Source organism: Dysidea avara, chromosome 2 (genome assembly GCF_963678975.1).
Source record: "Dysidea avara chromosome 2, odDysAvar1.4, whole genome shotgun sequence".
NCBI lineage: Eukaryota > Metazoa > Porifera > Demospongiae > Dictyoceratida > Dysideidae > Dysidea > Dysidea avara.
In genome coordinates this window covers 26,702,804-26,726,065 of record NC_089273.1, presented here as the reverse complement: position 1 = coordinate 26,726,065, position 23,262 = coordinate 26,702,804, and the positions used below count along the sequence as shown (strand labels likewise).

Below are 23,262 nucleotides of genomic sequence, written 5' to 3'. Positions count from 1 at the left end.
TTCTGGTGTGATAAGCATGCTTGAGGAAGGGTCTGGGGGACGAGACTAATGTTTTGACAGCAGTTGATGGACAGCAGTTGATGATGGCCAGGCAAAGAACTGCGAGAAGAACTACAAGAAGAACTACTATGATAGTATGATAGTAGGGAAAAATTCCCACCCCTATAGGGGCATTAACTAGCATTATCTACAGCTACTGTATTATGTTGCCGATATGTACATTCAGGCCAAGAATAAAGGTGAAAGTGGTAGTAAGGCTCAATCCTATTATTCTGCTGAACAGGCAAGGGAGTCTGGGACTATGGGGACATGTTCCCTCAGGAAAGTACAAGTACTACAACTTTTTTGTTTTAATTGCTTCATCAAGTATAAAAATTTTAGTCAAAAGGTGATGATCGAGCTCTGGTCTTATGCACTGGTTGGAGTGGTTGTATCGATACTGTACTGTGACATCCTTGAGGGGTTAGTGCTGGCATTGTCCATGGCAATACTATTCCGTCTCCTCGAGTTATGATGATTGAGTCCTCCATTCCTTTCTCTGCTGCTCCAATCCTGAAGTTGTGACCACAGTCAAAAGGTGACGATCGAGGCTCTGGTCTTGCATCTATACTGTACTGCAACACCCTTGAGGGGTTAGTACCGGCATTGTCCATCGCAATACTGTTCCATCTCCCATATACAAGTCTTGATGGTTGAGTCCTCTATTCCTTTCTCTGCTGCTCTAATCCTGAAGTTGTGACCAAATATTAAAAAATGGTTATAACATGATAAATGATTATGATGATAACAATTACAAATGTATTTATAGCTGTGTAGCAACTGTGAACTAATTAGGCACTTGCAAGTTTAATTAGGTGTCTGAAGCATTTAATATGCACAGATATGAGATATTCATGACGTGCAGGCAGTAAAGATAAATTTACTCTAATAGAACAGTCATACTACACCGTAAATTCATACTTCCGAATTTACAGTCATTATTATGTATGGATTTTACTGACTCTCCAAGATAATATTCTGCATTAATGTTAATTGCTCATTTCCAAAAAATTACCTTTTAAACCAAATGTAGAGTCTATCACTGACAAAAATGAGTGATATCCACCCCAAAAATACCTTCGCTGTAAAAAAGTCGCGCCCAAGAAACTACAAGTACCTGGAACCCAATGTAAAAAACAAAAAGAAAAATCAGCTTAGCTGAAGTGAAAAGTAACTGGTAACTGAAAGAGCTGATATCTGAAGCGGTCAAGAATACAATTACTAAAGTTTAATCCATGAAAGAACACCTTGGCTATAAAACAGGTGTGTACATGAAAGTAACTGGCAACTGAAATGGTTGATATCTGAAGCGGCCAAGAATGAATGGTCATATACAACTAATTCAAAAATTTAACACTGAACCTTTATAATTCGGCTGTGTTCTATATTCACTCTTGCTGCATCGTAAAGTAATTTCTTTTAACTCTAATTGGCTAGTAATTTGGCCGCCTTTTTTTGCTCTATTATACTGACTATTAAAAAAGGTGGCCAAATTACCAGCCAATTAGAGTTAAAAGAAATTACTTTACGATGCAGCAATAGTGAATATAGAACACAGCTGAATTATAAAAGTTCAGTGTTAAATTTTTGAATTAGTTGTATATGACCATTCATTGTTGGCCGCTTCAGATATCAGCCATTTCAGTTGCCAGTTACTTTCATGTATACACCTGTTTTATAGCCAAGGTGTTCTTGCATGGATTAAACTTTAGTAATTGTATTCTTGGCCGCTTCAGATATCAGCTCTTTCAGTTACCAGTTACTTTTCACTTCAGCTAAGCTGATTTTTCTTTTTCTTTTTTACATTGGGTTCCAGGTACTTGTAGTTTCTTTGGCGTGCCTTTTTTACAGCGAAGGTGTTTTTGGGGTGGATAAAAAAGTACTGAGTCAAGTTGGGTTAGTGCACAATAATATATATCAAATTAAATCAATAAGAAGTGATATATCCCTATTGTGCATGGTATCTTGAGCACAGTAATGATATAACACTTCTTGTTTTACTGTGTTTTAATGCTGCTACATAATATTATTTATGCATGCAGTAAAATACATACCAACTCTAGTGATAGTGGATGATTTAGTTGCTGTGTAGGGTTCAATATCTTTTTTACTATATATACCTTATTGGAGCTTAGAGAGGTAAGAAATTTTTGAAGGCTGATACCAGACTAACCAGAGAGGAGGGAGAAGAAAATTTCATCCTTCCCAAAATTCATAGGCCTTCTATGTGGAGTACAACTATGAACACTGCACTGTCACATTCTTAGCTATTCTAGAAAATTAATGTTGGACACAGTCAGGATGCTGCCATGTCACCTTGAATTGTGCTTTAAGGGATACAGTTTAAACCTACTGTGGTAGTTAAAGCTATTTTAATGCCATGAATCAAAATGATATACATAATAAGAATGCCCACATGACCCCTGTTACTTAAATCTTAACTAGGGCTCAAACAAATAGTGGTTTACTGTATTTGAATATTCGCTCAGCTCTAACAAAATTAGTCAAATAATCGGTCTAAGGTTTCATTGAAATTTAGACGGCCACTACCAAGAAATCTACAAATACCCAGAAACAGCTTTGTGGCTTTGTATTATTAAGAAAGAGATGCTATAATATACTTTCTGAAAGGATTATCACAGCAATACTGTGATAGAAAGTGATTGTAACAAAATAGAAGTACCTGGAGTAAGCCACAAATCTGTACAAAATCTTGTGCTTACGGCAATTCACCGTGGAATTAGTAAATCTTCACCAATTATTAGTGGTTGCCTAATTCTGTCACTACTGTTCACTTTATTGCCATAGTCCTTTCCTTTTGTTTCTTTCATTAGCGTCATCTTCGTTTCATTAATTACTGACAGTTAATCACGTGTCACCATATAAATGATCACATGTCGGATAGTTATAAAAACCGGAAAAGAAACGAAATGAAACAAAATCAGCCTACAGTCTAGTGGAGGACAATCACTATATTATGCACAGTTACACTATAATATATGCACGCACTACCTGTTTATGCATCAAGCAAGACTCCAGGTGGAAGATTTCTCTGCACGGCGCTTATCAATTAGAGATATTAAACGCCTGCTCCTATCCGAGGGTCTTGGGACCTGCTGGGGACTCTACAATAGAAAAGTTCTGTGCTTGGGTAGATGAGCGTTGGTTGTTCCTTGACCACTTTCATAAGAGCAATAACTACTTGATCATTACAAATCGTTTACGGTAATGATTGGCTGCATGAAGCCATGCCTTTAAGAGAGGGATGAAGCCGTCTGTGGCTATTATGGCACACCTCTTATGTAAGTGGTCAAGGGACAATCAACGCTCACCTACCCAAGCCCACTACTTTTCTATTGTAGAGTCCCCAGCGGGTCCCCAGACCCTCGGATAGGAGCAGGCATTTAATATCTCTAATCGATAAACGCCGTGCAGAGAAATCTTCCACCTGGAGTCTTGCTTGATACATAAACAGGTAGTGCGTGCATATGTTATAATGTAACTGTGCATAATATAGTGACTGTCCTCCACTAGACTGTAGGCTGATTTCGTTTCATTTCTTTTCCCGTTTCGATTCCGGTTTTTATACCTATCCTCACATGTCACCATATAAATGATCACATGCGAATAATCATTTCTTAATATTTGTGACGGGATCTATGAAAACCGTTCTTATCGTCCAAGACAGAAAGTTTGATTTTTCACACAAAACACAAAGCTTAATGACTGCACTATCAAGTTTCACTGTCACAATCGACCAGAGTAAAGTATCTGTTTTTGCTGGCTGCTTTTTTAAAGCACAGTGGCGAGCCGTACGAGTGGTCTGGGGTCTTGATGGAACCCTGGTCAAACAGGAGATGGCTGTGTGTGGCTGTACAGCTCCGTGGTGCTGGACAATGACCTGTGCTGTAAGTTTCCTTTCATTTTAGCCAGTTCTGAGCCCTGAATGGCCCATGACTTGGCATAATTCACCCCAACACATTTCTTTTCAATTTTTGAACACCATCTTGCGGCATTCTTGCCCGCCTTCCATTGCCACCGTCTCCCACCCTTCTGGAGCTCGCCTGATACAGACAACCTAGGTTTAAAAACTATCTAAAATGGTGGGAAACTTAGCTGTTGACTACTTCTTCACTGGATGATCAGGAAGGTAAGAAATTGTTGTAAAATGTGTGAAAATTTGGCATGTGTAGCAACCACAATTGGCCAGCTACAACTTTGAATATTTAAAACTGACGCTTCTCAATACTTTAAATAGCCGGTTTTCCCAGCAACAGTCACATACAACTATAGATTTATATACACCACTGCCACGACTATAGAAATGGTTGCTAGGCAATGGTTAGGTTAACATCATTTGACACTACAGCAATGGTTGCTAGGCAAGGGTTTCTAAGTGTGGTTAGTCTTTGCAGTGGTTATTTTTGAATAACTGTTGCCATGCTATAATTATTGGATTAATTTGCAATAGGACAAATGGCTTTGGGATTAATAGTTCTCACATAGTAAACAGGAAGGAAATAGTGTGAGGTGAGGCCGAGCACTATTTTACTCCTCCCTGTTTACAATGCTCACACTATTAATCCTAAATACCATAGCCATCCATCCTATTACCTATACTAATATTACATATGTGATCAGATTTTACAAAACAGATCCAAATTGCACACCAGGTAAAATCAAACTAACACCACCAGTGGATAGCTACACTATCGTAATAACAGTTTGGACACTCGGTACCACTCAATCTACTCGAGGCTGATTTCAACAGATGTCTTTTATGGGGGTCTGTAGAGCTCGAATAGCGGTTTTAGGCCTTGTGAAGGCCAGGCTTAGCAAGAATCAGTGATTTACCGGTGGACAGCCTGATAATGTAGGCCAGACTTTTTCTGTGGATTTTGCTACATATCAACCATTAAGGTGCCAGCACAACCCTGTAATCTCGTCTCTGGACTCCAATCGTGGTCTGAATCCATTTTGAAGTCTAACCCTTGTCCACCCTGCCACCCCCCACACTCCACCCCTTTGTGAGCACTCGTGATACTACTTCGCTCGTCCAACAGCTCAGATTTTCTGTCTTATTTGGCAGGAAACTCTACAAGCAGCTACAAGTACTGGAAGTGGTCTGAAAGGTAACAGATTAATGCATCTTTAGTGTAAGTTTCATATGCGTGCATGCTATCCTTAGAGGGTTATGCTGGCTTGAATTCTTTAAAACCATTTATGTCGAAACTTCTAATGTTCGATTTGGATCGTTTTTCCAAATTCCAGTCACATATATTGACAAATCAATGAAATATAGCTAATTATTTCTTGCTGAAGTGTTGTTTGACATCAATTGATAATGGGCCTCTGAAAATATGGCATATTGGCACAAACTACACATACGATATCATATCTCAGTGTTGGAATAGCATATTTTCATTCTGCAACTTGTATTTTAAAGTGAACTAAATGTTTAATACATGCTGAAATTTTCATGGCCATGAAATAATGAAATACAAAGTCATGGCACATTAAAGTGTGAAAAAGTAGGCAATTTCTAAATGCCCACACACCCTATTTTCACAGACCCAGTCACAATTCTTTTTTTGAGCTAAGCCAACAACCCAGACAGATCCCACAATAACATTTGTGACCTTCTTTCTAACTTCTGTTCTATATCCTGTGTAATTTCAAGCAGAATATGTGACCGAATTTTCGAAAACCGTCGATATACGCACAATAGTACTTTTGTAATAAAACGCAATTAAAAACTATAGGTAAAAAACGCAAGCTCCAGAAATAAAATTACACAAGTTTTTATCGCCTCACTGGTGGGCGAATTCAGCCTCCAATGGGTAAATCTTTGGAATCATCATGTTCGCCTGTTCATAGGGAGTACAAAAATCTTTGTTTCATCTCCATACACGAAAGGATTTCGAAGTTAGCTACAGGCGTTTGTTTACGTTTCGGTGACGAAAGAATTTACCGACGATCGTTTTTCAGTGAATTTTCCTTCCTTCTCGAACACAGAAGCATGCCTGGGGCACAAACTATACCTTGGTGGATATATGGCGAACACAATGAGTGAAGATTCAATTCCGCACACCGTTTTATCAGTACGTTATGATGGTTTATGTGAGCGCCTGTAGATTCTTTTCTCGATAGCTTCTGTACTAATCAATTTATTTGCTCGTCCGGCTGTCTAGTGCTGTATTTCCAACCCTGCTTAACTTATGAAGCTGAAACTTAGCTAGTCCATTCCCCTGTCTCTGTAGAAAACAAAGAACAAATAAAATGCATTTTGAAAATTGTGCGTATATCGACGGTTTTCTAAAATTAGGTCACATATAATAATCACTCAAAGCCAATTTTTAGCCCACTGAAGGAGCCCCAACACTGAATTTCTAAGTTTTTGTCCTGTGGAACTTGTTGTGCATTAAAGCAAAGTTGTGTGACATAAAAGTATTGGATTTGTCATAATCAAAATGTATCGTAGTATGGCTTCATCATGTTGTCTTGCTGATGGTTTTAGCCAGCAGCTACAAATGGAACTAGTGTATCCAAATTATCCAATGAAGTGCAATATGATGTATTCACTGCTGATTTTCCCTTTGTCAAAGATAAACTAGTGAAATTAATAATTACTTTAAAGTGGTTATATATCAATCTAATTGTATACCCCATTATGAGTTAACATTATACTGTTAAGTAGGGATCATGGAAATTAGGGTTTTTCTGGAGAAAGTATGACCTAAACATAATATCACAATACCTCCTGACACCTTGGCAGAATTGGCTGGGTATAACCGAGCCCCAAAGTGCTTCAATACAACCTGAAGTGCATCCAATAAATTTAAAAAGTTATTCATTAGAATACTAACTACCTACCTTCCTGTCTGATGCCTTCAGACTAGCTTGATTTAATAATTACTAAGGCTATGCATTTGAATTTTTTTGCTGTTCAATGTTACTTCAGCCCAACTGGTTCCTTTTGGCATGCCACAGTAAGTAAGTACAATGCACATATCATGGACTTGCCTTTGTCCTCGTTTGTGTTTCATTCTTTTGCTGGAAGCTAAAAAACTCAATTGACAGTAGCACATGGTGGCTTCTCTATATTTGTAAAAAGAAGTCATTCACATTTTGCATAGTAATTGGATTAATTACAGAGGCACTTCTCCTCCTACTGTTCTTCATTATGTAATGCTGTGTAACAGGCTGAACATAGCTTAAAGTAAAGCGTAATCACCACTTTACTTTTGAGATGGCAATGGATAATTGGGGTAGCACATTCAGACAAACACATTGACTCTGGTCCCATTCACCGGTCATAATTATGTTGCATAAAAGTAAAATTGCATAAAAGTAAAACAAACAAGTGTGAGAAATAATTCGGAATTTTAAGTTCAATTAGGGATCATAGAAAAAATTTGGGCAACAAAGGATGTTGCTTATACCTACAAATACTGTATACTAGTGGTCATATTATCCACCATGGGTATAGACTGAAGTGGGGATTAAACGTACACTAGTATATCTGCAGGTGTAGGTGGTCTCCATTTTTTCTTACTTTTTCTATGATCCCTAATCGAACTTAACATTCTTATGCTTTTAGCAATGATAACATCCGAGTATACATGTATATTGCATATAATTAGTTGTATTCCATTGAGTGGGAGTGTGTGACAGTTCATGGATCTTCAGCATATCCCTGTTTAAGTTCATTTTTAGTACATAACTGTTTGTATTGAGTTCTATTGTAGTTCCTGTTAGCGTTCTCAAGATTTAACCCATTTAACTTCACAGCTACTAGATATACACTGTATTAAGGTGATGGGTATTTTACAAAGCACCTGTCATTGGATAATCCATTGAAATAGTTTAGTCAAAAGTTAATACCTCCATACTATTTATTAACCCTTCAGAGACCTGTGTCATACAATAGTGTATATCCAAATATAAACTTGTACGAAAGACAGTCATCCTACATGTACAGCAAGCCAAAATGTACTGCCAAATTTGTAGAGGCTTTTATCTACTAGTTCTAAACTGCTGTAACTTACACACCATACCAAATAATCATATAAAACTGTATATTAAATTACTTTTACATGAGAGCAACCACAAAGCCATTATACAACTGTAAATTGCAGAACTTGATCTACGTGAAACCAAACATCAAATTTCACAACTTATTGTACAGGCTAGCATTGTTCATGATATATAATACAATAAACAATGCTAATATGTTTACAGTTGAAGGAGTTATCTGTAAGTCTGGTTTTTTTGGCATGTGAGCAAGTGCAGATGCACATGCACGCATGAGATGACTGCTTCGAGGCATACAAAAGTAGCAATATGCCACTCCAACCTACGTAATTCTTCTCCTTACTGTTTCTCTTTAATAGTAGTGCTAACATCACTTTGAAGAATCATCTACAATCCTTGTTATCGACATTCCAAAAGTACATGAATGCATCATCTAACTACATGATAGCATGTGAGAGACCAGTTATCTCTGTTCCCATTAACTTAAGGTTGTGCTCACTAAAGGATAAGTGCAGAGGCTGCTAAAATGCTCACTTGAAGTTATAGAGTATTTAGAATGTGATGCTATGGATGTATATATATATTGAAACAACCATATAGCGGTTGTGTAAGTGTAATCTATCCAAGTTATAATATGTTTACACTACAATAAAACTAACCTTGTATAATTCACTCCATAACTTCCTCTCTGATTGTCCAATTGACTTCAAATTAAATTTAGAGTGCTCTCTATTTTAAGAGGAATAAAATGATACACAAAATCACATGATGGCACACTTTAAATAGAACAAATGGCATTTTAAATGATTGTGTCACAAAGGATACAGTTCTTCAATTGTTTCATATTATTTCTCAATTAATCTTGAGTCTATACAATTAGCATTGCAATTTATATTAATTTGTATTTGTTTGGTTAGGTCCTCCATCAATCACTACTCAACCAACTGGTGGTGATGTACAAAGAGGAAGAAGTATCACTCTCATGTGTATAGCTAGTGGTAGAGGAACACTTGTATATTCATGGGAAAGAAGAAGCTTTGGAGGTATTTGGACAAATGTTAGTGATGATAATGCAGCATCATACACTACTGATGCAACACTGACTATTGGCGAGTACATGTACAGGTGTAGAGTGAGCAATGAGGCTGGATCAGTTGCATCTAATAATGTTATTGTGAATGTGTACGGTATGTGAGTCACATTATGACAAGTAATATATCTGGAGTCATGCTTTATTCACAGGCCGTCCCAGTATCACAACTCACCCCACCAATCAGTTAACAACTGTTAGGACAACTGCTACTCTAAATTGTGAGGGAATTGGCAGAGGAACAATTAGATATCACTGGCAGACTAGGGGCGTTAATACAGGACCATGGAGAAATATTAGCGGTTCCAATATGCAGATGTATTATGTGAGTAACTTACAACAGTCTCAGCAGTACAGATGTGTAGTGTCGAATGAAGCTGGTCAGGCTACATCAAACACTGCTACCATTACAGTTTTAAGTAAGCATAAAGTATGACGATTGCTTAATAATTTTATGTTATTCAAATATTCTAGAAATCACCACTCATCCTCAAGGCAGACTAGTACCTGTTGGATCAAGAATCAGTTTAACATGTAGATCATCAGTATCATCTGGTGTGACATTCTCATGGTCTCATGCTAGTAGTGATGTCACAGGTCAATTAACACAATCTGGTGGCACTAGTACGCTAACAATTATTAATGTAACAAGTAGTGACGCTGGTAGTTATGTGTGTACTGTAAGGAGTGGATCATTATCAGCAATGTCAAATAGAGCTACTGTGACTGTCTATGGTAAGTAGTGATCAAGCATGGTGAAATTTACATAGTGATAGAGAACCCAGAACAGAAGAAACAGGTATGCAGAATGAATACAAAAATAAAATTTACTACAGCAGTTGTAAAAGTTTGACATGCTACTAGCTAGTATCATTACACATTTGCTACCTAATCTGGGAAAACTGTTCTTATCACCTATAGCATCAAGAAATGCAAGTTTTAAGTATTGAGTGTTGTAGATTGCCAATGGTTGAAGCTATATGTACCAAATTTCACATATTTTTCACCAATTTTTACCTGCTATGTAGCCACTTCCCTGTAGCCAACACTACATTTAAGTTGGTGATGTCTGCATCAGGTGAGCTCCAATAGGCATGATGGGAGGAGTTGGAGGGAATGGAAAGAGGTTGTTTAATGAAAAGTATGAAGGATTGTTTAGGGATGAATTTGGTCAATGATGAGCTATTCAGGTATCAAAATGAAATAAAATTTACAGCTCTGATGTTTTGTTAAATGCCACACACATTAATATCCCAGACCACTTATACGGCTTACCACTGTGCAATGAAAAACAGCCAGCAAAAGCAGACTACTCATATCTAAATAGCTGATTATTATTGTAAAGTTAGACAGTTTATTTAGTATTCTTTGTGAAAAAAATAAATCTGTTGTCATGTGTGATAAGTCATGTTTTCCCAGATGCAGTCACATTTTAATAAATTACGTTACAATGTACTGCATAGTTTATATATCTTTTGGGTTGATACGTATCTATGTATCTTTTATGCATCTTTTGTGTCATGTGACCCAAACTTCTTAAACTAGTTTGTCAATTATATAATGCTTAAAATCATTTCTACACTACTGACGTGCTTAGGTCATAGCGCACCCTTAGGTCATAGCATGCACTTAGGTCTCAGTGATTATGTGCAAGTTCTACTCTCAGTGCAGCATGCATGTTAACTCAATTTATTTGTGATGCATAAATTACATTATTCAATAACTCATTTGCACAAATACTTCAAACTTTATGATTATGATTATGATTATGATTATGATTATGATTATGATTATGATGTGATTTGGGTTGAGGCTTAGAAGCCTGTACACCCATTCAATTACATACATATACATACATAAATTATATGCAATGAACAAAAATAAACTATGAATATCAAGACACACGGTAGTGTGTCGTGCGGCCCAAGAAGCCGGCGCGCAACCCCGTGAGTATATTGACAGGAAGAAAGAAAACGCAATTTTCGCACCTCTGTAGCTCTGTGCTGCCTTGATGTAACAAGACAAATTTTGCTGTGTACATTCCCTCCAACTTCAGTACTCCACATTCCACATTTGAGCGAAATTGCTTCAGGCATTCCTGAGATATGCGACTTCAAAAATTGGCTTAGTTTCTTGGTTTTTTTTTTTTCTTCTTATTTTTCTTCCTCTTTTCGCACACTTATAAAAACTGCTATAAAACGCGAACGCGTTATCCGCTTGCCTTGAAATTTGGCACACAGAAGGGGGGTATAAAGGCGCATCTCTGTACCAACTTTGGCTGGAATACCATAAACAGGCAAAGAGTTATGAGCAATTATGCACGAAAAATAACACCAATATGTTGTCACGCCTACAGGGTAAACCGCGTATGGGAAGGAGCTGAAAATCGGTGGGTGAATAGGTTAACTATTGAACCTCAAACCTTTTGTGGTTTGAAAGAAATCGAGCTAAAAACCAGGAAGATACAGCGAAAAAATCAACAGTGTCTAACAATTACGCAATCGAGATTAGCTAATTTTTATTATTATTATTATTATGCTTGCCACGCCTACCAGATAAACCACTTGGGGTAATGCTTTGAAAATCGCTGTACAGATGGAGTTATCATCTTAGAAAGGCTCTTCAATGGTGTAGAAGAATCAGACTTAAAGCCACGGAGTTATAACACGAAATCCAACTTGGTGCGAGATCGAGATACTCTAATAGAGCAGTCATCCTAATAGAGCAGTCACCCTGAACAGAATTCAAGAGATCAGTTAGAAATAAGTAACCTGTATAGAGATCAGCTACAAACAAATCACCCTGTAGAGAGTTCAGCTACAAACAATTCACCCTGTTCAAACATCAGTTAGAAGAAGTTTTCTTGTAGAGAGTTCAGTTACAAACAAATCACCCTGTTGAAAGATCAGCTAGAAGATGTCACCTTATAGATAGTTCAGTTACAAAGAAACCACCATGTAGAGAATTCAGCTACAAACTAGTGACCCTGTAGATACATCAGCTAGAAGAAGTTACCTTGTAGAGAGTTCAGCTACAAAGAAACCATTCTGTAAAGAGCTCAGCTGCAAACAAATCACCTATACAGAATTCAGCTACAAACAAATCACCCTGTAGAGAGATCAGCTAGAAGAAGTTACCTTGTAGATAGTTTAGCTACAAACAAATCATCCTGTAGAGAGATCAGCTAGAAGAAGTTACCTTGTAGATAGTTTAGCTACAAACAATTCACCCTGTACAGAGCTCAGTTAAAAGAGGTTTCCTTGTAGAGAGTTCAGCTACAGACAAATCACCCTGTAGAGAGATCAGTTAGAAGAAGTTACCTTGTAGATCGTTCAGCTACAAACAATTCACCCTGTAAAGAGATCAGCTAGAAGAAGTTACCTTGTAGAGAGTTCAGCTACAAAGAAACCATCATGTAGAGAATTCAGCCGCAAACAAATCATGTATAGAGAGTTCAGCTACAAACAAATCTCCCTGTAGAGAGATCAGCTAGAAGAAGTTTCCTTGTAGAGAGTTCTGCTACAAACAAATCACCCTGTAGAAAGATCAGCTAGAAGAAATCACCTTGTAGAGAGTTCAGCTTCAAAGAAGCAATCATGTGAGAGTTCAGGTACAAACAATATGTCCAGTAGAGAGATCAGCTAGAAGAAGTTACCTTGTAGAGAGTTCAGCTACAAAGAAACCATCATGTAGATAGTTCAGGTACAAACAAATCACCCTGTAGAAAGATCAGCTATAGAAGAAATCACCTTGTAGAGAGTTCAGCTACAAAGAAACTATCATGTAGAGAGTTCAATTACAAACAAATCGCCCTGTAGAAAGATCAGCTATAGAAGAAATCACCTTGTAGAGAGTTCAGTTACAAAGAAACCATCATGTAGAGAGTTCAGCTACAAACAAATCGGCCTGTAGAGAGATCAGCTAGAAGAAATTACCTTGTAGAGAGTTCAGCTACAAAGAAACCATCATGTAGAGAGTTCAGCTGCAAACAAATCACCTGTAGAGAGTTAAGCTACAAACAAATCTCCCTGTAGAGAGATCAGCTAGAAGAAGTCACCTTGCAGGGAGTTCAGTTACAAAGAAATAAACCATGTAGAGAGTTCAGCTGCAAACAAATCACCTGTAGAGAGTTCAGCTAGAAACAAGTCACCCTGTAGAGAGATCAGCTAGAAACAAGTCACCTTGTAGAGAGTTCAGCTCACATTGTAGAGCTTTAAAGAAACTACCATGTAGAGTTCAGCTGCAAACAAATCACCCTGTAGAGAACTCAGCTACAAACAAATCGCCCTGTAGAAAGATTAGCTAGAAGAAGTTACCTTATAGGGAGTTCAGCTATGAACAGATCACCCTGTAGAGAGTTCAGCTACAAACAAATCACCCTGTAGAGAGTTCAGCTACAAACAAATCACCCTGTAGAGAGTTCAGTTACAAAGAAACCACCATGTAGAGAGTTCAGCTGCAAAAAAAATCAATCACTCTGTTGAGAGTTCAGCTAGAAGTCACCTTGTAGAGAGTTAAGCTGCAAATAAATCACCCTGTAGAGAATTCAGCTACAAACAAATCACCCTGTAGAAAGATCAGCTAGAAGAAGTTACCTTGTAGAGAGTTCAGCTACAAAGAAACCACCATGTAGAGAGTTCAGCTGCAAACAAATCACCTGTAGAGAGTTCAGCTAGAAACAAGTCACACTGTAGAGAGATCAGCTAAAAACAAGTCACCCTGTAGAGATTTCAGCTAGAAGAAGTCACATTGTAGAGAGTTCAGCTACAAAGAAACTACCACGTAGAGAGTTCAGCTGCAAACAAATCATCCTGTAGAGAGTTCAGCTAGAAGAAGTCACCTTTTAGAGAGTTCAGCTACAAAGCAACCACCATGTAAAGAGTTCAGCTGCAAAAAACTCAATCACCTTGTAGAAAGATCGGCTAGAAGAAGTTACCTTGTAGAGAGTTCAGCTACAAAGAAACCACCATGTAGAGAGTTCAGCTGCAAACAAATCACCTATAGAGAGTTCAGCTAGAAACAAGTCACCCTGTAGAGAGTTCAGCTAGAAGAAGTCAAATTGTAGAGAGTTCAGCTACAATGAAACTCCCATGTAGAGAGTTCAGCTGCAAACAAATCACCCTGTAGAGAACTCAGCTACAAACAAATATGTAGTGTAAAAAGATCAGCTAGAAGAAGTTACCTTGTAGAGAGTTCAGCTACAACGAAACCACCATGTAGAGAGTTCAGCTACAAACAAATCACCTGTAGAGAGTTCAGCTAGAAACAAGTCACCCTGTAGAGAGATCAGCTAGAAACAAGTCACCTTGTAGAGAGTTCAGCTAGAAGAAGTCACGTTCTAGAGAGTTCAGCTGCAAAGAAACCACCATTTAGAGAGTTCAGCTGCAAACAAATCACCCAGTAGAAATTTCAGCTATGAACAGATCACCCTGTTGAGAGTTCAGTTAGAAACAAGGAATCCTGTAGAGAGATCACCTAGAAATATCGCCTTGTAGAGAGTTCAGCTACAAACAAATCACCTGTAGAGAGTTCAGCTACAAACAAATCACCCTGTAGAGAGATCAGCTAGAAGAAGTCACCTTGTAGAGAGTTCAGCTATAAAGAAACCACCATGTAGAGAATTCAGCTGCAAACAAACACCCTGTGGAGAACTCAGCTACAAACAAATCGCCCTGTAGAAAGATCAGCTAGAAGAAATTACCTTGTAGGGATTTCAGTTACAAACAAATCACCCTGTAGAGAGTTCAGCTACAAAGAAACCATTCTGTAAAGAGCTCAGCTGCAAACAAATCACTTGTACAGAATTCAGCTACAAACAAATCACCCTGTAGAGAGATCAGCTAGAAGAAATTACCTTGTAGATAGTTCAGCTACAAACAAATCACCCTGTAGAAAGATCAGTTAGAAGAAGTTACCTTGGAGAAAGTTCAGCTACAAAGAAACCATTTTGTAAAGAGCTCAGCTGCAAACAAATCACCTGTACAGAATTCAACTACGAACAAATCACCCTGTAGAGAGATCAGCTATAAGAAGTTACCTTGTAGATAGTTCAGCTACAAACAAATCTCCCTGTAGAGAGATCAGCTAGAAGAAATTACCTTGTAGAGAGTTCAGCTACAAAGAAACCACCATGTAGAGAGTTCAGCTGCAAAGAAATCACCCTGTAGAAAATTCTGCCAGAAACAAATTGCCCTGTAGAAAGATCAGTTAGAAGAAGTTACCTTTTAGAGAGTTCAGCTACAAAGAAACCATTCTGTAAAGAGCTCAGCTGCAAACAAATCACCTATACAGAATTCAGCTACAAACACATCACCCTGTAGAGAGATCAGCTAGAAGAAGTTACCTTGTAGATCGTTCAGCTACAAGCAATTCACCCTGTAGAGAGAGCAATTAGAAGAAGTCACCTTGTAGAGTGTTCAGTTACAAAGAAACCACCATGGAGATTTCTGTAATCAATATAATATTATGTGACTGGATTTGCGAAAAGGGGTCTTCCACACAAATCCAATTCCGTAACCGTTGGAGACCATAACTCAGTGTTCAAGTAACATATTAACCTGAAAATTTCACCACGTATTCAGCTATAGTGGTGCCCACCACTGTCCAAAATTCAAGGCAATAGCTCTTTCCAATCTGAAGTTATCAATTGTCAAATTTGGCAAATTGGATGTGTGTGGAAGACCCCTTTTCGCAAATCCGGTCACATATGTATTATACAGTATATATAATTTGTACATTTACTGATAAAATATTTAAAGTACATCTACTTCATCTTTTCTTCGTCCTGTAGTAAAGAAAAAAACATAGGTTTAAAAAGTCCCAAAGCTGGCCATAGGCCGGCTTTGGGGTATACAAATACAAAAGAAATGAAATCTAATCCAAAACAGCCAAGCTGTAAAAAAAGTGTGCGGCCCTCAGAAAGGCTATGGTGAAAAAAGATGTGAAATCCAAGGTGGCGGCCAAGAAATGGCTGTGATGGTAGGTTAATGGTAAAAATTTTAATAATGACAATTTAGGTAAATTTTGTGAAGCGGCACAAAAATTCACCTGAATTGTCGTTATTAAAATTTTTACCATTAACCTACCATCACAGCCATTTCTTGGCCGCCACCTTGGATTTCACATCTTTTTTCACCATAGCCTTTCTGAGGGCCGCACACTTTTTTTACAGCTTGGCTGTTTTGGATTAGATAATTATTACATTAACATAAATCTATAGTCATAAAAGTAATTATCTACAGCTGATTTAAAATTATTTAATAAAGAATTTCCTACAATATCACTCGTAAGATTGTTCCAATCATTAATTACTCTAGTACCAAAATAGTTGACCCGACATGAAAGGTGGGCAGGGGGCTTAAGTAATTTATATGCATGACCTCTAGTTTGTGTATTGTGGGAGGAAGTAAAAAAGTTGGAGTGATCCAGATTGAAGTAATCGTTCAACATCTTGAAAAGAAATATTAAGTCACCACGTCTGTGCCTGTACAAAAGAGATGGTAAATTCATTGATGTCAGTCGATCTATGTAAGACTTGTCTCTTAAAGATGGTACTAGTTTTGTAGCACGCCGTTGCACACCCTCAAGTTTACGTTGATCTAATACATAATGGAGTCCCCAAATTACATTTCCGTATTCTAATATTGGTCGAACCATTGATTTATACAACCGTGATAGTACAAATTCATTCAAATCGATAAAGCTTCTTTTCATACAAGCCAATACCCTGTTCGCTTTCATAGCTACTTCAGAAGCGTGTTGGTGGAACTTTAAATTTGCATTAAATATAATACCCAAGTCCTTATGACAATTAACTGAGTCCAATGAGACACCATTAAGATAGTAGCCTCCAAAGCTGTGTGTGGCTCGACCAAAGTGAATCACTTTACATTTAGTAACATTGAACTTCAGTTGCCACACGTCACACCATTTGGCTAGATTATCTAAATCAGTTTGGAGTTGTACATGGTCTGCCAAAGTAGAAATGGTTCGTATAAGCTTGGTATCATCTGCAAATAAAAACACATGACTTGAGATGGATTTCGGCATATCATTTACGTAAATAAGGAAGAGAAGAGGTCCTAGAATTGATCCTTGTGGAACACTACTCTTCATTGTTTGTTATTGTATACTTATGCACTTGTCAATTTCATGCCCTACCCCCCCACACACACACCCCAGGTGGGATTTGACATTGTTTCTTGTCCCCACTCCTGGGGCAATTGACAACTGTCCAATTCACTGACCGATTTTCGGTACTTGCATTTCTAAACAATAAAATCGCACGTGCTATAATTTTACTAGCTACAGGGCAGATTTATTACTAGTTGCATGTATGAAATATGCGCTTAGTCATCCTTGAGGTGATGTCAAATCCCCTAATATGGGGGTGGGGATTTGACAGCTGATTTTGCCCCAGTAGTGGGGAATTTGATACCACGATTTGTCAAATCCCCTGTATTCCCCCACCCTCACTGGGGGTGGGGGGGTAGGGCATGAAATTGACAAGTGCATTACAGTAGGTAGTAGAGGATGAAAATAGAACAAGAACTTAGAAACTAATTCCAAAACTGGTCGAATATCTATACTTTTTGTCTAAACACTAGCTAAACAGTGTCTTAATGCCAGTACTTCTAACTGAAGATCATGATTTTTAATTACCACAAGCACAACTGATGCAAAAGGGAGTGAAAAGATAGCAGAGATTAATAAAAACTATTATTTGCATGTGAAGCCATAGGGATTAGTAGCATGCCCACTTAACTATACTAAACCTTACTATGTACACAATGCAGTAGTATATGCAGCACAGAATAAATGATGGTGGAAAATCATTCTATTAGAAAACCAAGTAAATGATGAAGCTGTCATGCAGCAACTTCTGACTCACTGTGCTGCCTAGAAAATGTAATTTAATGTTTACAATAAATAAAAGTTAACATGCAGTGGTGTTGCATTAATTGAGTGCTGCAAAAACCTCACTTAAATCCCAGGTCATGGGAGTATCTAAATGCCACGCTGGGTAATACTACCATATAGCTAGACAGAGTGGTACTGCTACTGTGCGATATTATTAGCTATCACCCTGTTGTGGAACCACTCAGTCTTGTTTGTGATATCATAATAACCGCGAATGATATTCATTTATTTATTTGTTTAAAATGCACAAAACTCAGAATCGAGTAGCGTGCGGCCCAAGAAGCCGGCGCGCCACACAGTGGGTATATTGACAAGAAGAAAGAAAGCGTCATTTTCACACTTTTGTATCTCGGTGATACCTTATCTGATTGGAACCAAATTTGCTACAGAGTTGCCCGCCAGCTAGGGGAGTCCACATTCACAACTTGAAGGAAATCGCTCAAGCCATTTCCGAGATACGAGTAGATAAAGTTTCGGTTTTTTTTCTTGGTTTTATTTTTATTTTTAATTTATTTCTTCGTCTTTTCGCACTCTTGCAAAAATTGCTATAAAACGCAAGCACGTACTTCGATTGCCTTGAAATTTGGTACAGAGAAATGGAGTCCAAAAGCGAATCCTATTATCATATTTGGTGCAAATCCGAAGAACGGTTCAGGACTTTTGACAATTTATTCGCGTAAAACAAGATCGATTTGTTGTCACGCCTACAGGATAAACCGCTTCATGGAACGAGCTGAAAATCGGTTTGTGGATAGATCAACTATTGTAAGAGTGCCTTTTGGTAGCTTGAAAGCAATCGAAATAAAGATCACGGAGATATGACACGAAACCGAAGGTGTGTAACAATTGCGCAATCGAGATTTGTGATTAAAAACACCAAGAATTAGATTTGTGATTAAAAACACCTAGAATTTTCACGTCTACCAGGCAAACCGCTTAGAGCAGTGAGCTGAAAATCGGTATATAACTGGAATACTCATCCTAGAAGTCCTTGCAATAGTAGAGAAGAATCGGATTACAAACCACTGAGTTATGATTCGAAAGCCAACTCCGTGTAACAAATGCAAGATCGAGATACTCTAATAGAACAGTCACCCTTATAGAGCATTCAGCTTACTCCATTATAGAGTTCTATTACATTGCAAGTTATTCTGTGGGGAGTTCAGCCACAAACAGCTACTCTTATACACAGTTTAACTGGAAGCAAGTCACCCTGTGGAGAGTTAAGCTACAATTATATATCACTGTAGAGATTCAGAACATTACAAGTCATACTGAAGAGAGTTCAGCTATAAACAAGTCATGCACCCTGTAGAGAGTTCAGCTACAATTAAGTCACTCTCTACAGAATTCAGCTACACACAAGTCACTGTGGAGAGAGTTCAGCTACAAACAAATTACCCTGTAGAGAGATCAGCTACAAACAAAACACTTTGTAGAGTACAAACAAATCAACCTTTAGAGCAATCAGCAACAAACAAATCAGTTTGTAGAGAGATCAGCTAGAAACAAATCAACCTGCAGAGAGATCAGCTAGAAACAAATCAACTTGTAGAGAGATCAGCTACAAACAAATCACCATGTAGAGAGATCAGTTAGAAACTAGACACAATGTAAGGAGTGCAGCTACAAGCAATACACCATGTAGAGATTACAGCTACAAATAAATCAACCTGTAGAGCAATCAGCTAGAAACAAATCACCCTGTACAGAGTTCAGCTACAGTACAAACAAATCAACCTGCAGAGAAATCAGGTACAAACAAATCACCTTGTAGAGAGATCAACTACAAACAAATCACCCTGTAGAGAGATCAGCTAGAAACTAGACACAATGTAGTGTTGCACCGATAATGGGTTCAATAATCGGTATCGGGCCGATATTGGCTACTAGCCGATTAATAAGTTTTGATTAAATATTAAATCAAGGCCAATGTTAATCTCCACTGTGCTATGCAGTATAATTATGTGGGTGAGGCTAGACATAAGTTCCTTGGAATTTTAATTAAGTTACATGTTAATGGATTAGTGGTGACTACAAGCCATGCCCATAATAAGCTGTCAGGGTTTAGGCCATGCCCAACAGTAAACTGAGGTTTTTAGGTTTCTATGTAGTACCAGCCACTTGTCTCAGCTGTATAGCAATAGTAAACTGCACTTAAAACCTGTTTACCATGAGTAACTTTTACTTGTGGTATATATCTAATTTCACATTTTAGCCTAGAATGAGCTGTATGTCAATGGTTATGTCACTAATATGAGTCATTTAATAATGATGAGGATGAGTGTTAGTGTTATTAGTGTATATCGGATCGGTTATTGGTATTGGCTAATTCTGTTGCTTAATATCGGTTATCGGAATAATCGGCTAATTTGGATATTGGTGCAACACTAACACAATGTAAGGAGTTCAGCTACAAACAAACTACCCTTTAGAGAGTTCAGCTACAAACAAATCACCTGTAGAGAGTTCAGCTATAAAGAAACCACCATGTAAAGAGTTCAGCTGCAAACAAATCACCTGTAGAGAGTTCAGCTAGAAGCAAGTCACCTTGAAGAGAGATCAGCTAGAAACAAGTCACACTGTAGAGAGTTCATCTAGAAGAAGTCACATTGTAGAGAGTTCAGCTACAAATAAACTACCATGTACAGAGTTCAGCTGCAAACAAATCACCCTGTAAAGAATTCAGCTACAAACAAATTGCCCTGTAGAAAGATCAGCTAGAAGAAGTTACCTTGTAGGGAGTTCAGCTACAAACGAAATCACGTTGTAGAGAGTTGCAAACAAGTTATCTGTAGGGAATAATTAGCATGTAATAAATGCATTATTACATGTATTTATATAATTTGTACATTTACTGATATAATCAGAATTAGTTAAAGTATTTAAAACTTCATCTTTCTCTTCTTCCTGTGGTAAAGAAAAAAAAATAGGTTAAAAAAAGCCCCCAGGCCGGCCATGGGCCGGCTTTGGGGTATACAAATATAAAAAGAAGTGAAATCTAATCCAAAACAGCCAAGCTGTAAAAAAGAATGTGGCCCTCAGAAAGACTATGGTGAAAAAAGATGGGAAATCCAAGCGGTAGGTTAATGGTAAAAATTTTAATAATGACAATTCAGGTTAATTTTGTGCCAAGACCTAGCAGCACAAAATTCACCTGACTTGTTGTTATTAAAATTTTAACCATTAACCTACCATCACAGCCATTTCTTGGCCGCCACCTTGGATTTCACATCTTATTTCACCATAGCCTTTCTGAGGGCCGCACTCTTTTTTTACAGCTTGGCTGTTTTGGATTAGATACATATAAACATTAAAGCTAATTAAACAAGTGAATTTCTAAAATTGTTTTAAATCAATAAAGTCTGCTGAATTTACAATATCTTCAGGGATGGAGTTCCAAAATCTGATGACAGATGGAAAGAAGGTATATAGATATGTGTTTGTCCTAGTTGCCAGCTGAATATATCTCTTATTGTGACCCCAGGTGGTTGTATATGACTGGGTAAGGTGGTCATGTATTTCTGAGATAAGATTAATGATGATCTTGTAAAACATGTTTAGGTTAGCTTTGTTTCTTCTAAGTTCTAAAGTTGGCCAGTTCAGTTGGTTTTAACATTGTTGTTGCACTAGCTGTTCTATTAAAGTTGTTATGCACAAATCTTGCAGTGCGACACAGGACCATTTCAATTCTGTCTATATCTCCAACTTTTGGGAGGACCAGACATTATTTTAAAGCATACTCAAGCATAGAGAGGATATAAGTTGTGTAACAGGCTGATTTGACGGACAGCTAGCAATGATTAAGATCCCTTTGCAAGAAAGCTATGATAGAATTGGAATTATTGGTTATCTTGAATTTTGTTTACCAATGGAACAAAGATCCAAATAAGGAAGTATTGTTACAAAACACACTAGTACAACACTTAAAGCTGCAAAATCATACAAGAGAAAACTGTTAATACTTTATACAGTAATGCTACAAGTTACCAATACAATAGTTTAACAAATGTCAAGAACACCCTGTACCGATTTTCACTCAAGCAATCAGTTCCAATGTTCACTATGGTGAAGAACTAATTTCTTTCAATAACCTCTAGCTTCATCGTTCTACCTCGGACTGTGGTAGCCACTTGTTAGTCTTTTTTCCTCTTGCATGCTACGTGACACCACCATACCAGCTTCTGACGAAGGCAAATCATACCTGGTGAAGGGGAAATTCCTTCAACTGAAGGAAAACCCATGGTGACCCCCTTGGAATGGCCATGTATAGTTTAGCAGTGGTGCTTTTAATTAGGTGTATCCGAACAATAGTGCCTGATGTTCTTCAGGAGTGGTTTGCAGATGATGGTACTGCCATTGGATCATTTCAATACTGTTGTCCTGGTGGCAGCATCTTTCATCTATTGGACCAGATTATGGTTATTTGACAAATGCTACCAAGACAGTCTTAATTGTAAAGCTAGAACATCTTTCCACAGCACAGGTCATCTTTGCTGGTTCCAATGTACAGTTCACTGCTCGTGGCCAGCGACATCTTGGTGCAGCTCTGGGAACAACGGAGTTTGCTGGAGAGCATGTGACTTCAAAGGTAGCAACTTAGACTGCTGAGGTTTCTTCCTTTCCAAAAGTTGCTAGTAATCTACCACATGCTGCATATTGCTCCTTTACTCATGGAATGATCGACTGCTGGGTTTACCTGATGAGAACTATACCTAATATTGGTTCTCTATTTCAACCATTGGAGGATGCAATCAGGCTACATATTCTTCCTTCTATCACTGGACATATTGTGTGCACCACTAGTGAGAACAACTTGTTCTCTCTTCCATGTTGCTTTGGTAGACTGAGTGTGGGTAATCCTACTAATTATTGTCACTCCCAATTTGATGCTCCCTAAAAATTACTGCACCTTTAAAGATTTAATTATTAGCCAGTCTGTTCATCCCCTAGATACTTGAACCATCAAAGCTCAGGTTCACCAACACCGGTGTGAGGCCTGTAAGGAACATGCTCTTGAGATCAGAGATGGTCTCTCCGCACAACTTCAAAGAGCTGTTGACTTGAATAGTGAAGCTGGGCTTCTTCTTTGCTTTTAGCTGGACCATTGCAGGACCAGGGTTTCCATCTGAATAAGCGGGAGTTTTGGGATGCACTCCACTTGTGCTATGGATGGACAC

General features: G+C 38.0%; 1 protein-coding gene across 1 annotated transcript; it reads left to right on the top strand.

Moving 5' to 3' along the window:
• The first annotated feature begins 6,092 nt into the window (after positions 1–6,092).
• LOC136247965 (peroxidasin homolog) lies at positions 6,093–22,685 on the top strand. The gene is made up of 5 exons (XM_066039784.1): positions 6,093–6,159; positions 8,991–9,260; positions 9,316–9,582; positions 9,638–9,898; positions 22,564–22,685. Exons 1-5 carry the CDS (start codon positions 6,093–6,095, stop codon positions 22,683–22,685), a joined length of 987 nt encoding a protein of 328 aa, XP_065895856.1.
• Positions 22,686–23,262: the final 577 nt, after the last annotated feature.